The sequence below is a fragment of the Hylobates moloch genome, unplaced genomic scaffold (genome assembly GCF_009828535.3).
Source record: "Hylobates moloch isolate HMO894 unplaced genomic scaffold, HMol_V3 SCAFFOLD_10, whole genome shotgun sequence".
Lineage (NCBI taxonomy): Eukaryota > Metazoa > Chordata > Mammalia > Primates > Hylobatidae > Hylobates > Hylobates moloch.
In genome coordinates, this window is record NW_026652285.1 from 24,507,349 (window position 1) to 24,533,911 (window position 26,563).

Consider the following 26,563-nt stretch of genomic DNA (forward strand, 5'->3'; position numbering starts at 1 on the left):
GTTGTTGTTTTCTTTTTTCTTTTTTTTTTTTTTTTTTTGCAATCTAGTTTTGTTCTAAGTAAAGTGTATTAGTCCATTCTCACACTGCTATAAAGAAACTACCTGAGACTGGGTAATTTATAAAGAAAAGAGGTTTAATTGACTCATAGTTCCATATGGCTGGGGAGGCCTCAGTAAACTTGCAGTCAAGGCAGAGGTGAAGGAAACCAAAGACCTTCTTCACATAGCAGCAGGAAAGACAGAGAGTATGAGGGCACAGGAAAAACTACTGTTTATAAAACCATCAGATCTCGTGAGAATTCACACTATCTCAGAGAACACCAGGGGGAAACCACCCCCATAATCCAATCACTTCCCTCTCTCGACACATGGGGATTACAATTCAAGGTGAGATTTGGGTGGAGGCACAGAACCAAACCATATCATAAAGAAAAATTAAAGTTTTAGGTTATTGGCATATGTGTTACCATTCATTTTTATATTGTGCCATGCCAGTTTGAAATCCAAGCAAAAGAACATTTAACTTGTATACAGAATCCCCAAAATCACGACAATTCATAATTTGTAGCTCATACATGCATATGTATTTTGTTCCTACCAAAACAGTGGAAACACTGCACAAAACAAACTCAATTGTTTTTATTTCACTTCTGTATATACCCACCTTCTACCAGCATTCTCTACCTTTGGTTTACCAATGAATAAGAAGACTGAAAGGAAAAGGAACTATGGATTGTTTGATCTTTCTATGTCATCATTTTCCACTTACGCAGTTGGCAACACAGGCAAGCAGGAAAGCAGCAGAAAAAACTATATGATAGGCCGGGCATGGTGGCTCACTCTTGTAATCTCAACACTTTGGGAGTCCAAGGCGGTTGGATCACCTGAGGTCAGGAGTTCGAGACCAGCCTGGCCAACAGGGAGAAACCCCATCTCTACTAAAAATACAAAAATTAGCTGGGCTTGGTGGCACACGCCTGTAATCCCAGCTACTCAGGAGGCTGAGGCACGAGAATCACTTGAACCCAGGAGGTGGCGGTTGCAGTGAGCCGAGATGGCACCACTGCACTCCAGCCTGGGTGACAGAGCAAGACTCTGTTTCAAAAAAAAAAAAAAAGTGTATGATAGGGTTCCTTGGTCCTTCATATTTTTTAGAAGACCAATGTCTTCTTTCTATACTCACAGAGCAAGTTCTGGTTTGAATGGAAAGCCTGGCTTCTTGGGTTTGATAGAAATTGGGATTACTCAGTCATAGACACAATATACTTACCTTGTACTTGCTTTAGGTTTTTGTTAGACCCTGCACCTTGTGGATCCACCAGAATGTTGGGGACATGGGCATATGCCCCTGAGACAGTAAGGAGCACCTGCAGGCAAACATATCTGGCATACTTCTATGTTCACTTGTATGCCCCCATGGTCCCATCAGAATTCACTAACAAGAGACAGGTTAAAAGATAAAGTTCTGTTACCATCTTGAAACTAAGATTTTCAAGATGGTAACGGGACAGCATTAATCCAAATGTGGGGCCTTTCTGAACATGAGACCTTGTGCAACAGAACACACAGGCTTTATGCCTATGATGCCAGACCTGCTTATCAGGTATGCTCATGACACATTGATTTTTTTTTTAACTGTCTTCATGGTGGCCTGCTTTCCAAGGCAAGGCCCATTACAGCACAGAAAGTGCACACTACACTTTGTGGTGAGGGGACTGTTGACTTCAAAGGCCAACTATAAATTCACCACTTCTTGCTGAAAAAAATAAACCAGAATTCACTGTGTATCTATCTATTCAGCAAAGGAATGGGAGTAAAATTAAATTCTGGATAAGTTTCCTTTAAGTTCTATTGAGTCCACAGGATGGAAGGAAACATGTCCTCAGGCTTTTGGGTCTTAAATCTGTCCTCCCTTCCTTGGCGTGTAAAAACAGACTACAGCCTTTGGTTCACTAATTTTCCTTTGCTGGGTGGAATTCTAGGGCTCCTGAGTTCTTTGCACATTCTGCTAATGATGACCTGTTCTTCTCCAATCCTTGAAGCTTCACTCTGCTTTTTGCTGAAGTGGGTTGCTACACTTAAAGTACTTCCCAAAAATCAGTCTCGATCTGAAGGAAAAGGAATGCAACCACTGTACTCGAGTGATTGTTAAAGCAAAAACTACATGCTGCTATTCCTTCTTTTAACAAAAACCCAAGATTTGTGGGAGCTTTTTGCAAGGGAAATAAATTGCCACTTGTTACTGGGTGTAGCAAATGTTTTGACATTTCTATTTTTCTTTCGATTTTTGTCATCATATAGGAATATAAAATTCATTGTCATATTTATAAAAATTTCCATCCTAGGTTCTGAGTTTTACAACTGCTGGGGCCCACGTTTTCTTCTAGTACTTTTAAGGTGATCATGTGGTTTCTGTCATCGGACACTTTTATCTGCTCCATATCATATTGAGTCATTCTCATTTCTGGTAAATAACTTCCTTGGGATATTTTCTGCTATTTAATATATTAATGAATTACATTTGCTAATATTTTATTTAAGATTATTTCCAGAATACGTCTTTCTTCTGGGGACTGATTTCCCCTAAATTTCTCATTTTCTGTGATTGTATCTTAGTTTAATTAGGTTTTTTTCCTTTTATTTCTAATCGTTTCCTAAGGTTTGTCACCGCATTTCTAAGTTTTTTTCTAATTCTGGTTTATGGGAATTTTTTTTTTCTTTTATCATTTTTAGCGATTTTAAGTCACTTTGAAATGGTGGGTTGTATCTTACTCAGTTCTGTAGGTATGTCTTTCCGGTATGCTTTCATTTTCTATAGGGACACTATTCAGCTCCTCATCCTTATTATCTTGTATTAACATTTCATGGGATTTTACTTCAATCCTTTTCTTTTGCTTGGTTTTATTGCCAATTCACGTTCCTTAACTTCTAGACTGAAGTATCATTCCAGGCCGGGCATGGTGGCTCACGCCTGTAATCCCAACACTTTGGGAGGCCGAAGCAGGTGGATCATTTGAGGTCAAGAGTTCGAGACCAGCCTGGCCAACATGGTGAAATCCCTTCTCCACTAAAAATACAAAAGTAGCTGGGTGTGGCGGTGCATGCCTGTAATCCCAGCTACTCAGGAGACTCAGGCAGGAGAATGGCTTGAACCTGGGAGGCAGAAGTTGCAGTGAGCCGAGATCGTGCCACTGCACTCCAGCCAGGGCAATAGAGTGAGACTCCATCTCAAAAAATAATAATAATAATAATAAAGTATAATTCCAAATAGCTTTACTAACTTCACAGAGCTCCCTTTTCTCTTGTTTTTATCTAGGATTCAAAAATACATTGGCTTGATTTCTGAAATTTCCTATCTTTTTTTCCGTCCCCAACTTGTATCTAGTTCTTCTGTTTCCTCCCTCTCTATGACCCTCTCCTGAATAATTTTGATTCTTCCCCCAGCAGTTTCTCCTCATCGTGGGTTGCTCTCCCAGGAGGGAACCATGGCTGATCAGTTTTGAGAATTCACAGGATCTAGGCTGTTCCATTCCCTTCTGAATTCATGAAGGACACTTAGAGTTGAAGTTATAACGATTTTCTAACTAGTTTAACCCTGTTTTCTCCGTATCTTTATCCCTCATGCCACTTTCTTATGCAATTAAAACTACCAAGCAATCATTTTCATCTATCCCCTTGAAGATCTCGCTTTCAGAATCTCCTGTCCTCCTATGCAATATTGGCTGTTTTTTAAGCCTGCTACCCAGCTGTCATGTGGGAACACTCAGTGTGTTCACATTGGAACTCCATTTCCAGGAACCTAAGTTTTCCTTTTTCATGTTTTTCTCTCTAGTGGCTTCCTGACAAAATGTGCAAAGAAGATAATTTTTTTGAGACTTTTCACGTCTGAAAAGATTTTTATTCCACCCTCACCGTGGTTGTTAAAGTAGAGAATTTTGGTTCTCTACATAAGTCACAATTAGAAAAAAACTTAGAAATGAGGTGACAAACCTTAGGAAAGGATTAGAAATAAAAGGTTGGATATCATTTTGCATTCACTTTTTTTTTTCTTAAGAGACAGTCTCGCTCTGTCGACCAGGCTGGAGTACAGTGGTGTGATCACAGCTCACTGCAACCTCTGCCTCCTGGGTTCAAGCGATTCTCCTGCCTCAGCCTCCCAAATAGCTGGGATTACAGGCATGCACCACCACGGTCCAGCTAATTTTCGTATTTTTAGTAGAGACAGGGTTTCACCATGTTGGCCAGGCTGGTCTTGAACTCCTGATCTCAAGTGATCCGCCCCCCCCTCGGCCTCCCAGAGTGCTTGAATTACAGGCGTGAGCCACTGCGCCTGGCCTGGGTTTGTATTTTGAAAGCATTCTTCACTAGAATGATGGCTTTCCTAAAATTGAATATGTGTTGGTTTTGGTCCTGACATTTTAAGTAGTTGTTTGTCACCCCCTCCCCCAGCCATGGTTCTCTGAAAGATCCTGTGGATGTGCCTCACTGTGGTTGTTGTTCATTTATCATTCATGGTTCTTGGTGGTCTCTTTGTATTTAGAAGCTCAGCTGTTTAGTTCTGAGTAGTAATTCAGAAAATATGTTTATAAAATAATTTCTTCATCATTTCTCCCTTCTCTCTTTCCAGAAGACCTACTTGATATTGTTCTTCTTTGACCAAGTCTCTCATTTTCTTTTTTTTTTTTTTTTTTTTGAGATGGAGTCTTACTCTGTCGCCCAGGCTGGAGTGCAGTGGCACGATCTCGGCTCACTGCAAGCTCCGCCTCATTCTTGGCAAATGTAAGATCTCAAATGATTTGTTATAATTTTTAGTCTGAAGAAGAAAACCAGGTGGAAAGAATAACATGAACAAAGGCAAAGAGATGGGAAAGAGGGAAGTAGTAAAACAGAAGGGACAAGTCAGTGAGGGAAAATCTACATTAAGACAGGGAGGTGGCTCCTGCCTATAATCCCAGCACTTTGGGAGGCCAAGGTGGGAGGATCTGTCGAGCCCAGGCATTCAAGACCAGCCTGGACAACATGGCAAACCCCATCTCTGCAAAAAAATACACAGATTAGCCAGGCATGGTGGCATGTGCCTGTAGTCCCAGATATTTGGTAGGCTGAGGTGGGAGGATCACTTGAGCCTGGGAGGTTGAGGCTGCAGTGAGCTGTGATCATGTCACTCCACTTTGGCCTGGGTGACAAAACGAGACCCTGTCAAAAAAAAAAAAAGAGAGAGAGAGAGAGTCGTAAATACCAAGCACAAAACTATAAGAAATGACAAAGATAGGGCACAGGAGCTATAAGTGGAAGAGAAAAGGGGAGCAACATGAGATGTAGAAAATTTCTCAGAAAGCAACTGTCTGGAAGTCGATCAGACTCATCAGACTGAGGTTGTATTGAATGTAACCAAGAGGGTATAGGAGAATAAATAAAAGAAATGATGATTAGAGATGTGCAGTGATGTTTGGGAGGTTAATTTCAGTAAAATAGCGGGGCCACAATTCAGAAATAAGTAAGAGGTGAAAAGTACAAGAAGCAATGCAGAAAAGTGCTATGGAAATGCACAGACAACAGAAGGAATGCAGAAATATGAGCAATCTGTGAGGTAGAAAGGGAATATAGAGACCACAGTCTAGACCCTTCACTTTACAGATGTGGAAACTGAGGCCCGAGGAGGTGACCAATTCGTTTACTTAACCTGGTTAGCAACGGAACTTAGACAGAAAACCAGTACAGATGAAATGGTAATTCAGGAAGGATAAGGATCAAAGGAACACTTTCTGTCTCCAAAGAAGATTCCCTTTAATGCCTCAGTTTTCCTTTAGGACCTCCCCTCCTTCTTCTGGTACCATGGACACACAGTCTTGAAATTATTTTCAACATATCTGACAGAAAACTATGACTATGATACTTCATTGTTGAAGAAAATGCAATGCTGATTTGAGCAAGGGAAAGAGAAATCTGTCTATCATACTTTTTTATTCTTATAGGTATTATGCATTCCTGAAGGCTGGAAGACAGGAAGGGTTACTCATACTAAATCTGAAATGCATCACTATAATAATCCTGATAATACTCCACCCTGTCCAACTCCAGAGATAACAAATAACCCTACGATAACTATCCACCTACAGAAATGGACACAGTATGGTAAAGCCATTCATTAAAAAAAAAATCACCCCATTATGGATAATTCACAATGAGCTGGCAAACATCATTTGGCTATGAGCAAAGCTCATCAAGAAACACCCTAATAATGTGTATATAAAGGCAAACCAAGCTGTTTGAGTAGGACGTTCACCATCAGAGCATCACCGCAGAAACAAACGCTCCAGCCTGGACACCATGTCTGTGCGCTTTTCTTCTACCTCCAGGAGGCTTGGCTCTTGTGGGGGCACTGGCTCCGTGAGGCTCTCTAGCGGGGGAGCAGGCTTTGGGGCTGGAAACACATGCATTGTGCCAGGCATTGGAAGTGGCTTCTCCTCTTGTGCTTTTGGGGGCAGCTCATCTGCAGGAGGCTATGGCGGAGGCCTGGGCGGGGGAAGTGCTTCCTGTGCTGCCTTCACAGGGAATGAGCACGGCCTCCTCTCTGGCAATGAGAAGGTGACCATGCAGAACCTCAACGATCGCTTGGCCTCCTACCTGGAGAATGTTCGAACCCTAGAGGAGGCCAACGCCGACTTGGAGCAGAAGATCAAGGGGTGGTATGAGAAATTTGGACCTGGTTCTTGCCGTGGCCTTGATCATGATTACAGCAGATATTTCCCAATTATTGACGAACTTAAGAACCAGGTAAGAAACGCCATGGCGTGAGTGTTAGCACTCCTGAGAGTGTTTAGCCACTCACAGATGCGCAAGTGTATAAGCTATCACAATAACAGGGCTTTGCCCTCAGCTTCTAAATTTTAGGAGTTCATTTTCAATATTAAAAATAATTTCTAATAAATTCTAATATTTGAACATGGCACGTCCATCACGTGGTATTAGGTATGTGTGTATGCTTTTGGTAATATTAAAATATCAAAAGCTGCCCAATGTCTCCAGTTATATATTTATAGGCTTTCCCATAGAAAGAGCTTTTTTTAATGCTTGGGGTAGGAAATAAAAGAGACCACACCTGGTCAGGCACAGTGGTTCATGCCTCTAATCCCAGCACTTTGGGAGGCTAAGGCAGGTGGATCACTTGAGGTTAGGGGTTCAAGACCAGCCTGGCCAACATGGTGAAACCCTGTTTCTACTAAAACTACAAAAATTGGCCGAGCGTGGTGGCACATGCCTGTAATCTCAGCTACTTGGGAGGCTGAGGCAGGAGAATCACTTGAATCCGGGAGGTGGAAGTTGCAGTGAGCCAAGATCATGCCACTGCACTCCAACCTGGGCAACAGAGCGAGACTCGGTCTCAAAAAAAAAAAACACAAAAGAGAGAAAGACCATACTTAAATTACCCATCTTCAAAAGAATCGTCTGATTATTAGAGACAGATGCCAGAAATATTACTATAATTTCATGGGTAATTTTATTTCAAGGAACTTTGAAATGCATCTTAAATATTTCCTCATTCTTAACTAACTTCTCATTTGTCAGATAATTTCTGCAACTACCAGTAACGCCCATGTTGTCCTGCAAAATGATAATGCAAGACTAACAGCTGATGACTTCAGACTAAAGTAAGTAGAGCTGAAGAGAAACAGGAAAAAAAAAGTTGTCTAAGCATTTTTTTCCTTTATTCTTCTAAATTATTTGAGGTTGGCTCAAGTCTTTGTTCTTGTTTATTCATGTATTTGTTTTAAACAAAATGCATAGTAGAATGAGTAGCTGAGCAACAAATTTTACTTCGGAAATTTGGGGACTAACAAAAACGAGTGTCAAAGTCATATGAGAAAGAATTTTGGCTATTACCATTCTCTTGCTTCAATGAAATGCATTTATTGCATGATAGGTAGCCTAACTGAAGTTCTTTTTTTTTTTTGAGACGGAGTCTGGCTCTGTCGCCTAGGCTGGAGTGCAGTGGCGCAATCTCGGCTCACTGCAAGCTCCGCCTCCTGGGTTCACGCCATTCTCCTGCCTCAGCCTCCCGAGTAGCTGAGACTACAAGCGCCCACCACTGCGCCCGGCTAATTTTTTGTATTTTTTTAAGTAGAGACGGGGTTTCACCGTGATCTCGATCTCCCGACCTCGTGATCCGCTCGCCTTGGCCTCCCAAAGTGCTGGGATTATAGGCGTGAGCCACTGCGTCCGGCCTGAAGTTTTAAGTATTATCTTAGTAGTTTTACCTCAAAGCTTAGTCTGAGTTGTATGATGATCTAAAAAGTGATGTGCCATGTCTAATGACTAATGATGAAGCTTCCAAATACTTTTCTAAGGTTTGAAAACGAGCTGGCGCTTCACCAGAGCGTTGAGGCGGACATCAATGGTTTGCGTAGAGTCCTGGATGAGCTGACCTTGTGCAGAACGGACCTGGAGATCCAGCTGGAAACTCTCAGTGAGGAGCTCGCTTACCTCAAGAAGAATCACGAGGAGGTAGAAGTTCCACCCGGCTGGCTCTCACAATCGCCTCCCTCCCAAATTTTAAAATTAATTTCAGATGATAAATATAATATCTTAAATTAACATTCAAGAAGGAACCTGTCAGTTTCTCCATCAGGCTTAGATTGTTTGAGATGGTTCTATTCATCCTTCTCAAAAGAAACAAACCTCCCAAAAAGTTTCTAACCGTATAGATCTTGTCCATGTGGTTCCTTTAAAAATATTCAGGCCAGACGCAGTGGCTCACGCCTATAATCCCAACACTGTAGGAGACCCAGAATGGAGGATCTCTTGAGGCCAGGAATTCGAGGCTGCAGTGAGCCCTAATTGCACCACTGCATTTCATCCTAGGCATCAGAGCGAGACCCTAATTCAAAAAATAAAATAAATAAAATATTCAGATCCTAATTCCGTTAAACAAATATCTTTCAGGAAATGAAAGCTCTGCAGTGCGCGGCTGGAGGCAACGTGAACGTGGAGATGAACGCGGCACCCGGGGTAGACCTCACGGTTCTGCTGAACAATATGCGAGCTGAGTATGAAGCCCTTGCAGAGCAGAACCGCAGGGACGCGGAGGCCTGGTTCAACGAGAAGGTAAAACCACGCTTGGGTGCGCTCCCCGGGCGCCGGGCGCGGACGCAGCCAGCAGCGCCCTAACGCGGCCCCTGCCGTTCCAGAGCGCCTCGCTGCAGCAGCAGATCTCTGACGACGCTGGCGCCACCACCTCAGCCCAGAATGAGCTTACCGAGATGAAACGCACTCTTCAAACCCTTGAGATTGAACTTCAGTCCCTCTTAGCAACGGTAAGCGAAAAGTTACAAAACAGATTTGCTTTAGAAATTGAGAAAAAATAATCGAAGAGAATTTTCTTCCAACATAATTACATATTTTAGTTTTTAACCATTAATTACAGTGCTTGACATAAGACACATTTGCATTTTGCACATGACAATCCTCTTTGCCTACAAAGTATAGCTGGATGCCAATAATTATGAAATATTAGAAATTAGCAAATACAGTCAAGATACTGGAAAAAGAAAATCGTTTTGACTTTGAATCTTCTATCATAAGTCAAAATATCAAAAACCACTCATATGTGGAAGCTAAAAAAGTTGATCTCATAGAAGTAGAGAATGGGATAAGTGCTTACTAGAGCCTGGGAAGGGGATGGGGGGATAGGAAAAGGTTGGTTAAAGGATACAAAATTACAGCGAAATAGGAAGAATCAGTTCAAGTGTTCTATAGTACTGTAGAATGACTACAGTTAAGAATAATTTATTCTATAATTTCAAATAGTTCAAAGAGAGGATTTTGAATGTTCCCAACACACAAAAAAAGATAAATGTTTGGGACTATGGATATGCTAATTGCCCTGATTCTATCACTACACATTGTGTGTTTTGAAATATAATTATGGAACCCCATAAATATGTACAATTCTTAAGTGTCCATTAAAAAAAAAAGAAAAAAATCCTACCGCTTAAAGACAGCAGAAATACATTTGCACCACTCCTAGCTTCATCTAGCATTCCTTTTGGCCACTCAATTAAGAGCACTTACAAGTTCCTCTGTAAGTGGCATAGACAGAGGAAAAGTCGAGGCATGAAGGCTGACTATAAAACTAAACATGTGTAATGATAATCATAACTGCTTTCATTAAGGGTTTGCCCAGCACTTCCGCCCACATGTGAGTCTACAACAACCCCGGGGCATGGGCAGGGCAGACGTTATAACTCATGTCATTATTTCCAAAAGAGGACTCTGAGATTCAAAGAAATTAAGCAATTCCCACAGTCCCACAGTTGGGTATGAAGGAATCCAGAAGTTCTCTCCAAATTTTCTAACTCCCAAGTCTATACTTTTCCCACTATGGCTAGTAAACCACCAGAGTTTATCCACAGATGAGGCTATGAATGTATATAAAATCAAGGCTTTATATAGGAAGTACTTGCAGGTGAAAGGATAAGACACTCTCATCTTCATTCCATGTAAAATTGCAGTGAGTGTTCCCTCTGAGTATCTCTGTAAACCCATTCAGATTCACAAGCCAATGAATTGAACTACTATATTTAAAGTCTAAGAAGGTAATTATTTTCTGTGGTTTATTCTACTCATGGAATGTTTATGCAGTTCACTGCAGGATGACTTTTTAATAGAAGAGCTACAATCCTCATGAGACAAGACTGTCACATGGCTGGAAATGAGTAGGAAAGTGTAGGCGGACTTCTAGTTGTGGGTAAAGTGGCAGATTGTGCCAAACTCTACAAGCACAGGCTATGTTGGTGCAGGGGAGGGATCTTTCAGTCTGTGCCCTATGAAGAGACAATTTCATCATTTTTAGCACACCTGGGCATCTGAGGGACATTCAGCACCAGCTGTGTCATTCTCAAATAGAAAAGTAGTATGACATTTAATAAAGGCAAAATTAATATTGAATAAGTGGAATCTTTTGGGTAAATATAATTATTTGCATGATGTAAGGATAATTCTCTTAATTATCTCTTAAACGCTTTGGCTTATTCTCAAACACTGTGACCTTTTCTATTAAACCATGTCTTACCAAACTACAGAAACACTCCCTGGAGTGCTCCTTGACAGAGACCGAGAGCAACTACTGTGCACAGCTGGCGCAGATCCAGGCTCAGATCGGGGCCCTGGAGGAGCAGCTGCACCAGGTCAGAACCGAGACCGAGGGCCAGAAACTCGAGTATGAGCAGCTCCTTGACGTCAAGGTCCACCTGGAAAAAGAAATTGAGACCTACTGCCTCCTGATAGATGGAGAAGATGGGTCAGTATTGCTGTCATTGAGAAAACAATTCATTTTTAAGGTTACTAAAGATTATTTGAAATCAAGTACAAAATATCTATGATCTAGATCACGCATAGATAATACTCTTTTAGTGTTATTTCAGAATGCAGTGAATTCCACCTTAAATCATTATTTTTCAGTTTCCTCAGTAAAACAGAATGAAATAATTAATATAAGCACTCTACACTTTTACAGCTCCTGTTCTAAATCAAAAGGCTATGGAGGCCCAGGAAATCAGACAAAAGGTAAACAAAAGCTGTGTTAGGCATTCGGTGTTTATTTGTTGTGTTTCAAATGATGTTTTATTTCCTATTTATGAATTTGATAAATTCTAAACAGTTTATATGTGGCATTTTAGATTCATCTAAAACCACCATTGTCAAAACAGTTGTTGAAGAAATAGATCCTCGTGGCAAAGTTCTCTCATCCAGAGTTCACACTATGGAAGAGAAATCCACCAAAGTCAACAACAAGAACGAACAGAGGGTGCCTTCCTGAACTCTAGCCTCTGAGACAGAATGGCCCCCGAATTAAAATACCAAAATGAAACTAGTTTCCTAAATAAGGGCCCCCTTATTTTTTCTGCTTTTCTTCCAATGAATTAAGATGAGTTATTTTTAGAATAGTACCATTTCTTTGGCTTTTTCTCTATGGTGGTGTTTCAATAAAAGTTCTTCCTGTTGCAAGTCATCTTCCCTGGTTGTGGCCAGTCTTTGCATTTTAGATATACCCTCCAATGGGAGATGAATTTTGTCTTTAATTTCTTCTGTTTAATTCAATGGTGTTCACAAGTTGGAAGTAAGTTTAACATGAAAACTAGTTGGAGTCTTTTTTACTTCTCTGTAAAATTTTGTCTCCCTTGTCTCAATACGAAAAGTACTTACTGAGCACACACTATGTGCCAGATAACGAGGATAAAACAGTTAATAAGATCCAGTCCCTGAGGTCAATATGCTCATAGATGTAGAAATAAGAAACTGAAGAATCAGAAACAAACTTAAACATAAAGGAAAGGCTGTAAGTAGTGATATTTGAAGGTAGAAGGGGAAAAAGAGAGCTGTGAGGACAAGGGTAAGAGGAGAATTCCAGCAGGTATCTAATTCATAATCTTGATCACTCCACCATAAGGGTAGGAATTCACAAGTTATCTCCTTCGTTTTTGCCATCCAAGACTGCAGAGCCATGTGGCTCTCACGTCAAACGTAACTTTTAGTGCAATAATTTCAGCACCTACCTACCATTAATGAATCTATTTCAAGGCTGGGAGTGAGAGGAGGTTAAACTCAGCAGAAAACCCTCCAGAGGTTTATTTGTGGGTGAAAGATTTGGTTCCCCCTCACCAATCCCATAAAAGAAACAGCCTGTTTTTCTCTGGAACAGGTGTCCTATTACTGAACTCTGTAGAATTGGTTCAGCACAGTTGAAACACAGTCACTTTCAAGCTGTCTTTCCTCCTCTCTTTCCCACATGCATGTAATAATACCTAAGTGAATGTAAGGCAGATACCCTCTCACTTAACTTTTTACTTAACCAGTCCTCACATCATATACCCTCATATCAAAATTAGGAAAAGGAAACATCCTACCACGTAAGAGTTGAAAAGTTACATTCACACAAAAACCTGTGCACAGATGTTTATAGCAGCTTTATTCGTAATTGCCAAAACGTGGAAGCAACCAAGATGTCCTCTTGGTTGGCGAATGGATAAACAACTGTGGTACCTCTAGACAACAGAATATTATTTCGTGCTAAAAAACTATGAGCTATCAAGCCATGAAAAGACACAGAATCTTAAATGTACATTACTAAGTGAAAGAAGCCAATCTGAAAAGTCTACATACTGTATGACCCCAACTATATGACATTCTGTACAAGGCGAAACTATGGAGATAGTAAAAAGATCAGTGGCTGCCAGAAATCGGAGGGGAGGGATGCACAGGCAGAACACAGAGGATTTTTAAGGCTGTGAAAATACTCTGGATAATACCATAAGAATGGATACATGTCATTATACATTTTCCAGACCTGTAGAATGTACAACACTAACAGTAAACGGTAATACTAAAAAGTCTTTTTTTTTTTTTTGAGACAGTCTCGCTGTATTGCCCAGGCTGGAGTGCAGTGGCGCCATCTTGGCTCACTGCAAGCTCCGCCTCCTGGGTTCAGGCCATTCTCCTGCCTCAGCCTCCCGAGTAGCTGGGACTACAGGCGCCCGCCATCACGCCCGTCTAATTTTTTTGTATTCTCACTAGAGACGGGGTTTCATCGTGTTAGCCAGGGTGGTCTCGATTTCCTGACCTCGTGATCCATACTTAGCTCAGATTTCACAGTATTTGAAACGGCTGACCACCAACTCACCATAACTCAGGAAATAAATTCTTTCTGCTAAAACCAGGCCGATATTCAATACCTTTAAATATGACTTCCAGGAAAGAGTCAATAATAGTTCATAACCAGCACTTACTAGGTGCTAGACTCTGTTCTAAGCATCATTTATTCCTCACAACAACCCTATGAGGTAGGTACTGTTACCGTCCTCGTTTTACAGATAAGGAAACTGAGGCAGAGACTGGTTGAGTAACTTGCCCGAGATCACACAGCTAATAACATGAAGTACTGAAATATGTAAACCACACAGAATGACTCAGAGTCTGGTGCTTCACCACGACATGATACCATGCTAGTGAGAACCTTATGACTCCACCTTCCCTGTAACAAGAGAAGGGATAAAGAAACTACGTGCATGCTCACTCCAGTCAGTCTGAGATTAGCAGAGACATCAGTATCTCCTTCTTCACAAAACAAACCAGGGAAGCCATTTTGTGGGAGGACTTAGTATACCAGAATCTGATTCTCAGAAAAAAAAAAACAAAAACTAGGAATCTAGTGACAAAACAAACCTCATTCAAGTTCAAGAAAAATGATTATCTAACAGAAATATAGAATGTGAATTTTAAACAACAGCGTACTTGAAACTAAACAATAAATGTATTGGGGGAAAATTAGCATATGATCATTAGAATAAGATAACGTAATGAAAAACTTTATCCTGAAATAAGGAGACAGCAACACTGCGTAAAGCTTAATTCGATTCATTTTGAATATCTAAAATACGTATGCACATCATGTAGTGTTCTACTACCTAGTAGACTATCAAGAAATGATCTATTATGTACATCCATTCTTGCCATGGATAAAATAATCAATCTCGGGGAAGAAATGTATAGACTGAAGTGGTCCCAAGAATTTGTTAAATCTATCTCCACTTCCAGAAAGAACTAGAGCATACCTAAATTTTTAAAGTAAGTATTAGTTTAGAGGAAAATCTATGATTAAAGTAATTTAAAAGACCTACTCACATGAGTAAATAGGCGACAACATTTCAAGGAGTTAAGCATCATATATTCCAGTCCTGCTTTGACATAGAAATGCTTTGTAATCCGTGTGGCCACTTAGCTTCAGAGACAACTCATCTCCAACATGGTCCTAATAATATGTGTTTAACTTATTTCACAAAAGATAATTTGTATTTATAAAGTATCTAGAGATAAATAGATTATGTTAATAATACTTTGAAATCTCATAATAACTCACGTAAGAAACTCAAGCCTTATAAACCATTAAACTGACAATATTCTCTGTTTTTCTTGTTTTATTCCGGGAAAAATGAGCAAAAGATTAAAAATTTGACCAGGTCACAACAAAATCAGTAAAAAGTCTCTAAATAGGAACTGTATCTAGGTTATCATGCACTGTTCTAAACATAAGCTGATGGTCCAGTTATAGCTTTGTATTTATTATTTATTTTTAAATATTTTTGATTTAGAAAATCCATGCAGTCCACCAAATGTTCCATACGTTTTAGTGACAATAATGTTGGATGTTTTCCAAAGGATTCACGATCCACAACATTGAAAAATACCATTTGGAAAAAAATTACTGTTTCAAAACTAAACCCATAATTAGTTAACCAATCAATTTGTATCATTATAGGTGATAGAGACCTGACCCTGTCTGACATGTCCACTTTATTATAATAATTTAAATAATTAACATTTAAAAATGTTTGTGCCTTTCAAACTGTCTTACAGTCATTCATGATTGGAACTGCTCAACATTCATTTGAGACTCTTTGATGCTATTATTTTCATTTGCCCAGTAGGGAAATGATCCAAGCCTAGATAACTTCCCAAGAGCATCAAGGCAAGAGAATAAAGAGTACTTCCCTGTGACAATTTATCTTCCCTCTAGGGTACCATATGTACAGTTTTCTAAGTAATCATGAAAACACCTCCCTCCTTATATATTTTACTCCTTGCTAATCAATATGATGCTCACTTCTCAAAATAATTCCTAATGTCTTAAATACATACATTTAAACTAAAAGACAATAAACACTATTCAGGAAAGTGAACAATTTTCTGAAATTGTAGGGAAGTGAACAATTTGGAGACTGTTAGTTCAATTGATGTCCTGCTCCTGGACCGAACCAAGAAATCTCAATCAAATTAATTCTCCACCATCATCACATATTCATGAATTATATTGAAATTAACAATAAGTAGGACTGCAGGATTTCTATTACTTCAGTTTTCAATCCAAGAAATGGTAGATTTCTTTTAAAATCTCCCACTACCAAAAGATCAATAGATGCTGAGATTCTCTGGTTTCAATAAGGAGGAAAATACACACCCAGATACCCAGTCCAGTGGCTCACACCTGTAATGCTGGCTACAGGAGGCTGAGCTGGGTGCTGAGGCTGAGGATCACTGGAGGCCAGGAGTTCAAGACCAGCCTGGGAAAAATAGCCAGACCATATCTCTTAAAAAAAAGGAAAAAAGAAAAATAAAAGAAACAAAGAAAGGCAGAAAGGAAGCACTCAATGAAGTGGGAATACTAGAAATACTCTATAAGCGTTAACAGGACAAAAGTAGGAGACATTTCTCATTGGAATTATTAATTCTTTGTTATATGTGGCAGGGGGAGAATCTAGATTCTATTAATATTCCAGTGGCCAAAAAGATGCACATTTAGTCATATTTAATTTTGGCCTTTGAGGCTATGATTTAGTTTTACTTCACCTGGCACCATTTTTATATATAAAAAATATCCTTGGGGCACCTTTCCACCTACAGACTGGACGCTGTTAAAAATCACCCAATTGTGAAAAACAACAATTAGGATGCAAGTAAATTTTATTACAGACTGGCATAGTCAAGACTGAAATGACCCAGTGAATCCTATAAAAGGCCAAGGGAGCTAACGAGTGTGGAAGGTGAACCCTGGCTTTGCTCCTCTTTCTGGGAAGGGGTTGCCCGGCTGTGCTGCCACCATGTCTTTTCGACTTTCTGGTGGATCCAGGCGGATCTGCTCACGAACTGGGTCTGGTAGGCTGTCCGGTGGAGGAACAGGCTTCGTGGCTGGGAATGTGTGTGTTGGATCAGGAGCAGGAAGTAGCTTTTCTTGTACTCTTGGGGGCATCTCTTCTGGAGGAAGCTTCTGCAATAGCGGTGGAAGGTTGGGAAGTGGTGCCTGTGCTAGTTTTCTTGGCAATGAGCACAGCCTCCTCTCTGGGAATGAAAAAGTGACCATGCAGAATCTCAACGACCGCCTGGCATCCTACCTGGACCATGTGCGTGCTTTGGAGGAGGCCAACGCAGACCTGGAGCAGAAGATCAAGGGCTGGTACGAGAAATGTGAGCCTGGCTCTTCCCGGGGACACGATCATGACTATAGCAGATACTTCTCAGTCATAGGAGATCTTAAAAGGCAGGTAAGAAATAGGGATTTGCATACTTTTACTACAGACTTCGTGTGTGGATAATTTAAAGAAGAGAAAACATAAAATGTGCTTAACAAATTTATGTGATGTAAGATTTGTTCACTCTGTATTTCCAGTGCTAAGCGTAGTACCTGGCAATAAAATCTTGTAGAATTAAATAATGAAAAAGAAATCATTTCAAAACAGATATATTCACTTCGTTTTTCATATATTTAGCTCATACCATTTGATCAAAAGTAATAAAAGTGATCTGTATGTCTCTTAAGCTCTGCATCCTTATTATCTGAAGAAAATCCAGATTTCTTTAACATAGAAAAAAGATACTAAAACAGATGTTTGACAGATTAAGAAGATATAAAATCACACTGAAGTCTGGAGCCTCCTTTGACTTTTGGGAATTCACATTTTCCACAATCTTCCCTATTTAGATTATTTCTGCAACCACCTGCAACGCCAGCATTGTTCTACAAAATGACAATGCCAGACTGACCGCTGATGACTTCAGGCTGAAGTAGGTGAAAACAAACTGATTAATTATATTAATAAAAGTTAAAATATTACAGTTGGATTAAGGAATATATATTTTGCTTTGAAAACCAAAATGTTTTTCTAAAGCCAGACTAGATCAATAAAGAAATTGAATTAAATATGCCCTTATAAAAAGAGCTATCATGGTCGGATGCAGTAGCTCATGCCTGTAATCCCAGCATCTTGGGAGGCCAAGGGCAGGCGAATCACTTGAGGTCAGGAGTTCAAGACCAGCCTGGCCAAAGTGGCAAGACCCCGTCTCTACTAAAAGTACACACACAAAAAAATAGTCAGGCATGGTGGCTCACTCCTGTAATCCCAGCTACTCAGGAGGCTGAGACACGAGAATCACTTGAACCCGGAAGGTGGAGGTTGCAGTGAGCTGAGATGGGGCCACTGCACTTCAGCCTGGGTGACAGAGTGAGACTGTCTCAAAAACAAACAACAACAAAAAAGAGCTATTACATATTTTTTAAAATCTAAAATCTAGCAATATTTTATTTAATTGTTAAGCACATTGGATGACAAAAATCAACTCTGAAGAAATAACATCCCCAAAATACAATTCATGGATTGTTAGGTATCTCAAACCATTTTAGCAGTTTGCCATTGCAAGAAGCTTCAGAAATATGTACAGAACATCATATCTTTCAGCATAGGAAATCTCTTAAAAAGTTGTGCTTTGCACCTGCCTACGATGACAACTCTCAGGTGCCTTACTAATCTTTCAGGTATGAAAACGAGCTGGCTCTGCACCACAGTGTTGAGGCCGACACCAATGGTCTTCGCAGAGTGTTGGATGAGCTGACCCTTTGTACAACCGATCTGGAGATACAGTGTGAGACCCTCAGTGAGGAATTGACCTACCTCAAAAAAAATCACGAGGAGGTAAGGAAGCCTGCAGAGTGGCTTCATACAGTGTCTAATTTCCTTCTTCAAGTCCACTGTTCATTTCGTAGCAGGGCATGAACATCAATCAAAATCCTCCACGATGAATACCGATCCCTTTTCTAGGAAATAGAAGTCTTCCAATGTACAGCTGGGGGGAACGTGAACGTGGAGATGAATGCAACCCCAGGAGTGGAACTAACTGTCCTGTTGAACAACATGAGGGCTGAGTATGAGGACTTGGCTGAGCAGAACCGCAAAGATGCTGAAGCCTGGTTCAACGAGAGGGTAGGTCTATGGCAAATTATAAAGGGCTTGCTCAGGAGACAGTCAGGCCAGTCACTAACCCTTTCGACAATTGCACTTCAGAGTGCAACGCTGCAACAACAGATTTCCGATCATGAGGGAGCAGCCACAGCAGCCAGAAATGAGCTGACCGAATTAAAACGCAATCTGCAAACCCTGGAAATAGAACTTCAGTCCCTCATGGCTGTGGTACGTAGGAATTGCCATTGAATTGAATATATGTGTGAATATGTATAAGTCAATACAGATATAAAAATACATATAACACCAAGTACATATAACCATTTACATATGACTAAAAGTATAAAATATATTAAATATCAAGAATTCTGTCCCTAAACTCACCAATTCCGAAACTTGAAAAATGCCTTTTTACAATAGAGGAATTTTTTTAAATCTTGCAAATGTCGATTTTCAATTGAAAATATTCAGACCTTATACAAATAATTATTTCTACCTTGAGAATATTTAAAATATGACCATGCCGGCCAAGCACAGTGGCTCATGCCTGTAATCCCAGCACTTTGGGAGGCCAAGGCAGGTGGATAACTTGAGGTCAGGAGTTCAAGACCAGCCTGGCCAACATGGTGAAACCCCATCTCTACTAAAAATATAAAAATTAGCTGGGTGTGGTGGCATGCACCTGTAATCCCACATACTCAGGAGGCTGAGGCAGGAGAATCACTTGAACCTAGGAAGAGAGGCTGCAGTGAGCCAAGATCATGCCACTGCACTCAGCCTGGGTGACAGAGCAAGACACCATCTCAAAAAAATAAATAAAATAATATAAAATGACCATGCCATTTCTCTTTTACACATTCAAGCTTTACTTTGCTTGTCTTTCAGAAACATTCCTATGAATGCTCCTTGGCTGAGACTGAAGGAAATTACTGCAATCAACTCCAGCAAATTCAGGATCAGATAGGGGTGATGGAGGAACAACTGCAACAGATTCGAACAGAAACAGAAGGCCAGAAGCTGGAGTATGAACAGCTTCTTGATGTAAAAATATTTTTAGAAAAAGAAATTGAAATTTATTGCAACTTACTAGATGGAGAAGAAAGGTAAAGATTAACTTGCAAAAAAAAAAAAAAAACTCACATCAACTAGGTTTTCTCACAGTATAGGTATGCCAATATTGCATCCTAGAATTTCCCACTCTGGAGATCATACATATTTATCCTCAGGAATGTATGTTATTGCAGCCAAGTGAAATTAAAACATGCAGAAATTTGAAAATCAAATTTCTAAGTATGCAAAATATTTGCATATATAATATATAAAGGACATTTGAATATAGAATATTTAACAATTCCAGTACTCCAATTCAAGAGGAAAATTGCTTTCTGTGATTTAGTGTGTAAGCACATTTCTTATAAATAACTCACTCTCTTTTCTTATCACTTCACTAGTTACCCCACATGTACCTTGTATTAAAGATGAGCAATGAAGATATAGGAAAAATTAATTGGAGAGGCACCATCGTTTCTTAGTCAATAGCAACAGCCCTGGAATTGCAGCCCTGGCTGTGAATCAAACACTGGGTGAATTATGAGCACATTGTTTAATCTTTTCAAATGCAGTTTCCTCATTGGTGAAATTGTGATAACGCCAAAACCATACTTGTAACAAGTCTTAACTATAATGTCTCACTACGTAGGTAAAGAGCTTGTGACAGTGGCATACACAGAAAAGGTATTTGGTAATCACTGCCTATTACTAAATGCTTGCCCATGGCCGCATAGTGAGGAGGTAACATCTTGCACACTCCAAGGCCCATCAGCCCTCTGCAGCCTATTCTCACAGGAACCCAACAGTGATTGCTCCCTCCTCAGAACAAAGCACTCATTACACCACTCACTTTTCACTTAATTTATAGCACTTTTCATGTTATAGGTAACTTTTTGCACGTGTATACTTTATTTCCAACCGTAAAAACTGTGTCTTGGTTCTATATTTTCTGCAGCACCTAGCCCAGCAACACCTTCTTCATGGTAGGCACTCCAAACACATTCATTGGCCAGTTGATTGAAAAGTCAGAGTGAGAAATATTGCTAGATGAAAGAGGTAGTTTCTGGTCATGAGAAAATTTCTATTCATAAACATCCATTTAATCTCTTCCTTCACTATGTTGAAGTCATGAAAAGCTTACTAGTGCCCCTTAAATATATGAGGAATTTTGAATCTTATTGAAACTAGAATTCCAAAACTCTTATTTCCAATGTAGAGGTATTTATAAGCTCAGTAAGGAAAGAAAAAAAATGCAATAATTTACTCTTCTCTTCACAGAAAAAGCAAATCCACATGTTACAAATCAAAAGGATGCAGGCCTGTGAATTCTGGAAATCAAACCAAAGGTATAGATGGTTTTTTTTTTATCTGGTGTAACTCCTTAAACTCCATCAATTGTGTTAACTAAGTTACTTTTTTGTTAACTAAATAAAATTTGTTTTTAAGTTTACTTCTGGTGAATAAAGGGATGAGGGGTCATTATGATAGTTCTTAATATTTGTATTTTATATTCCTGTAGAACAACAGATGTGATCAAATTATGAAATTACTGAAATGAGGAATTAATCCCACAACATATTTCTTACCTGGAATGTATTATCTTTCATAGTTTCAATACTTTGATAAAAGAGCTACTTTATCTTAAACCACAAAACTAGGGCAAGTTGGTATTTAAAAGAAGACATTACTTGCAGCCAGCCTTTACTGCCTGATACTTAGATTGTTTTAATCCACGTTTCATTTATGTTTTCAAACGCCCATTGCTCTAAAAGCAGTGGCAAATATAAGAGAGATAGTCCAGGCTCTTGCTAAACACTGACTTCAAACACAGTATTATATATCAATTTACTGCAAACTTGCAAAAAACATTTTTAAAAAGCAAACATTTTTTAAAAGGTGCGGTGGCTCATGCTTGTAATCCCAGCACTTTGGGAGGCCAAGGCAGGTGGATCACTTCAGGTCAGGAGTTCGAGACCAGCCTGGTCAATATGGTGAAATTCCATCTCTACTAAGAATACAAAAATTAGCCAGGCGTGGTGGCAGGCACCTGTAATCCCAGCTACTCAGGAGACTGAGGCAGAAGAATCACTTGAACCCAGAAGGCAGAGGCTGCAGTGAGCCGAGATCGTGCCACTGTACTCCCACCTGGGTGACAGAGCGAGACTCCTTGTCAAACAAACAAACAAAAAGCATACCTATTATGGCTACTTTTCAACCTGTTAAAAAATTACCACTAATGTTTTATTTATTTTATTTTAGACTCAACAGAAGAAACTATTGTCAAAACAGTGGTTGAGGAACTGGATCAAATTGGCAATGTCCTTTCACTGAGAGTCCACTCAGTTGAAGAAAAGTCCTCTAAAATAAGCAACATTACAGTAGAGCAACGAGCACCTTCTAAAGCACCATAATGAGGAAAAAGTTGAAAGAAATAAAGAAAGAAAAAGAAAGAAAGAAGGAAAGAAAAAGAAAGAAGAAAAGAAAGAAAGAAGGAAAGAAAGAAAAAGAAAGAAAGAAAGAAAGAAAGAGAAAGAAAGAAAGAAAAAGAAAAAGAGAAAGCCTGCGTTTGCAAAAATCCTACTGGTCAAATAACCTAAGGAAATTATTCATTTCTGTTCTTAAAGATAAAAGGGCTAGAATTTGTTCTCCTTCTCTTCCTTTTCTCATGTTCTATGTGTGTAATCCTTTTCCAGAGTAGAAAAATCCTGCTCTGTCCCTAATTTTTGTTTTTATTTTGGGGGCCTTTTTTGACATTTCATTAAAAATTCTTCTGTTGCAAGTTATTTTTTTAGTATCTGATTCTTTTTAATTTCTAAAGTTGATCCCAATGTGACAATACTAAGGACCTGCTAATAAAATACTGTGCTTCATTTCATAGTCACAGTTACCTCAATTAATAACAGAATAAGGTGGAAAGAGCACTAGCCCTAATGTCTGGTCCCAAATCTGTCCCTGATTGACTATGTAAATAACTTGATCTTCTTGGGTTTGAGCGTCTATGGACATAAAAGAAGAAGATAATACCCACTGATCACTAGGATTTGTTTACCCTTACAATGCCTAGCCTGGGTGATCAGCAAATGTTTGTTGTAAAATCTGAACCTGGAAAGCTATTTTTCCATTTTCCAGCACATGCATCTCTCTGCCCCTACCATGGTGATGACTAAGCAAATTTAGAACTCAAGCCTAGGGGTGGTTCTAAATCTTGCTCATATTCTCCTGCACACAAAATTCTGCCTGACATCCTTACTAAGTTATTTTGGAAAGTGCAGCTGGGATTGGAAAGCAGAAAAGTTCTAGGCTAAAGAGGTTTTTTTTATTTGGAGTGGAATGAGGCAGTGACCTCTATAACCACTTGGATTTCCAACTTGCATGGCAGAACAACATTGAAAGGTTTTAATCAACTGGCATATAGACAATGTGGGATTCAAAATGGCCCATGAAGACTGAACTGCACCATTTCAGGGTGCTAAACCCTCTGAGGTTGCATTTTACAAGTCTCAAATATAGGCTTGGTCACCATTATTTCCTGCTTCCACATAAGGTAGTTGACCTTAGTCTGATGACACTTTCTGGAGATGTAGATACAGCAGAAAGTTCCTTTTCTCAGGGTCTTCTTGTGATGAATGGTCCCAACCATGATGACAAAGGCCATATTTCAATGGTATGGAGTTAGATTAAGTCTGGTTAGAAGAACTTTCAATTGCAGAACTATAGTGACAATATCTTAACATTTACTGAGTGTGTTTTAACTCACTTTACATGCATTACCCAATTTAATTTTCATAAATGCTTATGAGGTAGGTGTTTTATGATCTTTATTTTATATATGAGGAAAACAGATACTCAGAGATTAAGGAATTTCTCCAGGGCTACACAGCTGACGTGTAGCGGGACTTAGATGCAAATCCAGATCTCCTCTGCCATGGTGATTTGAGTTCCATTGAACAGAACAAAAATAAGCATAGGAATTCACTGTTTTCACGCTAAGTTTCCATTACCACCCAAGAGGGACCACAGTCAGGCAGACTTTTATGTGCTTGACTATCAGTGATACAATCAAAGCCAGGAGTATGGCTTTCAGTGCAATGGCCTGCTTGTAACATAAAACAAGCATGCTTGTAGCATGACTACAAATCCCTCAAGTATGTATGCCTACAGTAGGCCTACTGCATTCTACAGTGTATAGCATGCCTACAGTATGCCTACAGTATGCTGAAAGATGCCTACAGTATGCCTACTGCATTCTACAGTGTATAGCATGCCTACAGTATGCCTACAGTATGCTGAAAGATGCCTACAGTATGCCTACAGTATATCTACATTACGCCTACAGATACCTACAGCATCCCTACAGAAAGCCTACAGCATGCCTGCAGTATGCATACAGTCTTTTCCTATCTGCTAGTTACCCACCTCCAGCTCCTCTCCCAGCACCTCCCTTCTCTGCCCCCATATTTATTAAGTCCTGGTTACTGGATGCCCCCTCCCTTCTGCTACAGTTTCCATCACTATGCTTCATTACTCTCTCATTCTGACAGGTAGGGTCTCTCAGAGGCTCTATCCCCCAGGAATTAAAAGAGTAAAACCACATTATCAGCTCTCTGAAGACACTTGCTTAACTCACCATCCTACAAACACAATATTGACCCTCTTTCTCTTGTGCTGCCAGTACTATTCACTCTTTCTTATTCCCAACAGAGGTCCTATTCTTTCCAAGAACAATCAGGCCAACTTCCATTTTTCTATATCCACTCTTTCTACTTAAATAAATAGATTTCCCTATCTAGGTAAGACTGATTTGCACTTAATACAAGCATAACCCATGACTCCAAAATAGATGCTGTTGATGAATCAACCATACTTCTTGAAATGAAGGCTGGAAAGTTCACGTACTCAGCTTTGTTTCCAAAAAGTTAGTATTAGCAAAAAAATGAAAAAAGTGAAAGACTGTCACCAACACTTGACAAATCCCAAAAACTTTTATGGGACATCCTTAATTGTGAGCTACCAGTTGTGAAACTAAAGACAAGATAAAAAGAAATCCACATGTAGAAAAATCATAGTAAAACCACAAAATAACAAAAGATCTTAAAAATCAGCCATATGGGAAAATAATGATTACTTTCAAATGAGTGACAGTGAGATGTACAGTGACTTCTCAACAGCAACAATGGAAGGCAGGAGACAATAGAAAGATATCTTCAATATGCCAACGGAAATTCCAAATTGTCATTAAATTTCTAAAAAGTGCTCAACCCCATAGTAACCAGAAAAATACAAATTAAAACCACGTGAAATACTATCACACACAAACCAGGTTGGCAGCACTTTTAAAATATTTGCCATCATGTTATGCATTCTATTCTGGAATGGTTTCCAATTTGAAACTATTATGAATACTACCACTATAAATATCCCTTACATGTTACCTAGTACATGACTGCATGAGTTTCTCTAGGACCCCAACAATATACTATCTACAAGAAATTCACTTCAAACATAGTGACACAGGTAGGTTGAAAGTAAAAGGATAGAAAAAGCTATATCATGCAAACATTAATTTAAAAAAATCAGGAGTGGCTGAATTAATACCAAAGTAGACTTTGAAGCAAAGAATATTACTAGAGACAAAGAGTGATATTATATGATAATAAAAAGGTCCCTGAGAAGATACAGCAACTCTAAATACACTAAACCACTAAGCTTTCAAATATATGAGGCAAAAACTAATGGAGTAGAAAGGAGAAAGAGGCAAATTCAAAATTACAGTTGAAAAATTCAATGCCCAATTCTCAGCAATTGACAGAACTTCTAGACAGAAAATTAGTGATGATGAATAGAAGAACTGAACAACACCATCAAACCACAGAATTTAATTGACATTTATAGAACACTGAACTCAATAAGAGCAGAACACATTTTTCTCATGCACCAATGGAACATAGACCATAAATTAGGTCATATAAAAAACCTTTTAAAATTTTTAAGAATTGAAATTATACTGAATATGTTCTCTGATCATAATGGAATCAAACCAGAAATTAATAATACAAAGTCAAAAGAAAAATCTCCCAATACTCGGAAATTAAATGACATACTTCTAAATAATCCATGGATCTATGTATTTAAAGAATTCATAAAACAGGAATGACATTAGCAAGATGGTGGAATAGGAGATCCCCCACTCATATCACCCAAAGCAACAATAATTTCGTTAAGAGTCATCAACAGACAAAAGTGCCTTTGTAGGAGCCTTGGGATTCAGGTAGGAGTTTATAAAGTCCTGGTAGAGCTCAAGACCTATGAGCATCATTTTTACAGGATAAACCCACACCCAGTTGGCATTTACTGATCATGGTCCCATCTCCAGACCTAGAAACTGGCCCATATCTTTGCAAGCTTGGCCACAACCCCATTTTGTCTTGGTCCTGCTACAAAACCATTTGTCAAAGAGGAGTCATACACACTAGTACATCAGAAGACAGGCCCACCAACCTCTGTCTCAGCTATGCATCCTAAAAATATCCTCTAACTCATCCTCTGCCCCTGTTAGCTGCAGCATGAGGTTAGTCCTGCTTCCACAAAGACCCAGAGGGAGACATGTCCATCTGAGTCTGCAGGGCAGGCTTGCCAATCTTGGTCCCACAACAGATCCCTAAATAGCTCTAAATCTCAACCCCAGCCCCTCTCAGCTGCAGACTAAGCACTTCTGCCTCATCAGGGAC

General features: G+C 39.5%; 3 protein-coding genes and 1 long non-coding RNA gene across 6 annotated transcripts in view; 3 read left to right on the forward strand and 1 right to left on the reverse strand.

The window, feature by feature from the left end:
- The window catches only part of LOC116475356 (keratin-associated protein 4-11-like), a 307,240-nt gene that overhangs the window by 36,551 nt on the left and 244,126 nt on the right, over positions 1-26,563 (forward strand).
- Positions 6,276-12,011, forward strand: KRT27 (keratin 27). Of its 2 annotated transcripts, none has more exons than XM_032163565.2 (8): positions 6,276-6,777; positions 7,570-7,652; positions 8,349-8,505; positions 8,944-9,105; positions 9,189-9,314; positions 11,082-11,299; positions 11,516-11,565; positions 11,679-12,011. In XM_032163565.2, the coding sequence occupies exons 1-8, from the start codon at positions 6,331-6,333 to the stop codon at positions 11,816-11,818; spliced, it is 1,383 nt and encodes a 460-aa protein (XP_032019456.1). In that variant the 5' UTR covers positions 6,276-6,330; the 3' UTR covers positions 11,819-12,011. The 2 variants fall into 2 exon arrangements, with proteins under 2 accessions (XP_032019456.1, XP_032019457.1); XM_032163566.2 differs by having other exon boundaries at positions 6,331-6,777; positions 11,082-11,311; positions 11,679-11,818.
- Positions 16,498-18,721, reverse strand: LOC131384341 (uncharacterized). 2 transcript variants are annotated; one of them, XR_009215086.1, is made up of 3 exons: positions 18,498-18,721; positions 16,983-17,081; positions 16,498-16,890 (listed from the first exon to the last, which is right to left on the reverse strand). It is a non-coding gene; the product is annotated as an uncharacterized LOC131384341 (long non-coding RNA). The 2 variants fall into 2 exon arrangements; XR_009215087.1 differs by having other exon boundaries at positions 16,498-16,819; positions 16,944-17,081.
- Positions 16,653-22,246, forward strand: KRT26 (keratin 26). Its single transcript, XM_032163571.2, has 8 exons — positions 16,653-17,093; positions 17,531-17,613; positions 18,362-18,518; positions 18,645-18,806; positions 18,888-19,013; positions 19,671-19,888; positions 21,114-21,181; positions 22,095-22,246. Exons 1-8 carry the CDS (start codon positions 16,653-16,655, stop codon positions 22,244-22,246), a joined length of 1,407 nt encoding a protein of 468 aa, XP_032019462.1.

Bases quoted from the DNA above. Each gene is read 5' to 3' on its own strand.
- KRT27 (XM_032163566.2), top strand. From the start codon at position 6,331: ATGTCTGTGCGCTTTTCTTCTACCTCCAGGAGGCTTGGCTCTTGTGGG. The intron at 7,653-8,348 runs GTAAGTAGAGCT...TACTTTTCTAAG, and splicing joins GCTGATGACTTCAGACTAAA to GTTTGAAAACGAGCTGGCGC. The intron at 11,312-11,515 runs GTCATTGAGAAA...ACACTTTTACAG, and splicing joins GAAGATGGGTCAGTATTGCT to CTCCTGTTCTAAATCAAAAG.
- KRT26 (XM_032163571.2), top strand. From the start codon at position 16,653: ATGTCTTTTCGACTTTCTGGTGGATCCAGGCGGATCTGCTCACGAACT. The intron at 19,014-19,670 runs GTACGTAGGAAT...CTTGTCTTTCAG, and splicing joins TTCAGTCCCTCATGGCTGTG to AAACATTCCTATGAATGCTC. The intron at 21,182-22,094 runs GTATAGATGGTT...ATTTTATTTTAG, and splicing joins TTCTGGAAATCAAACCAAAG to ACTCAACAGAAGAAACTATT.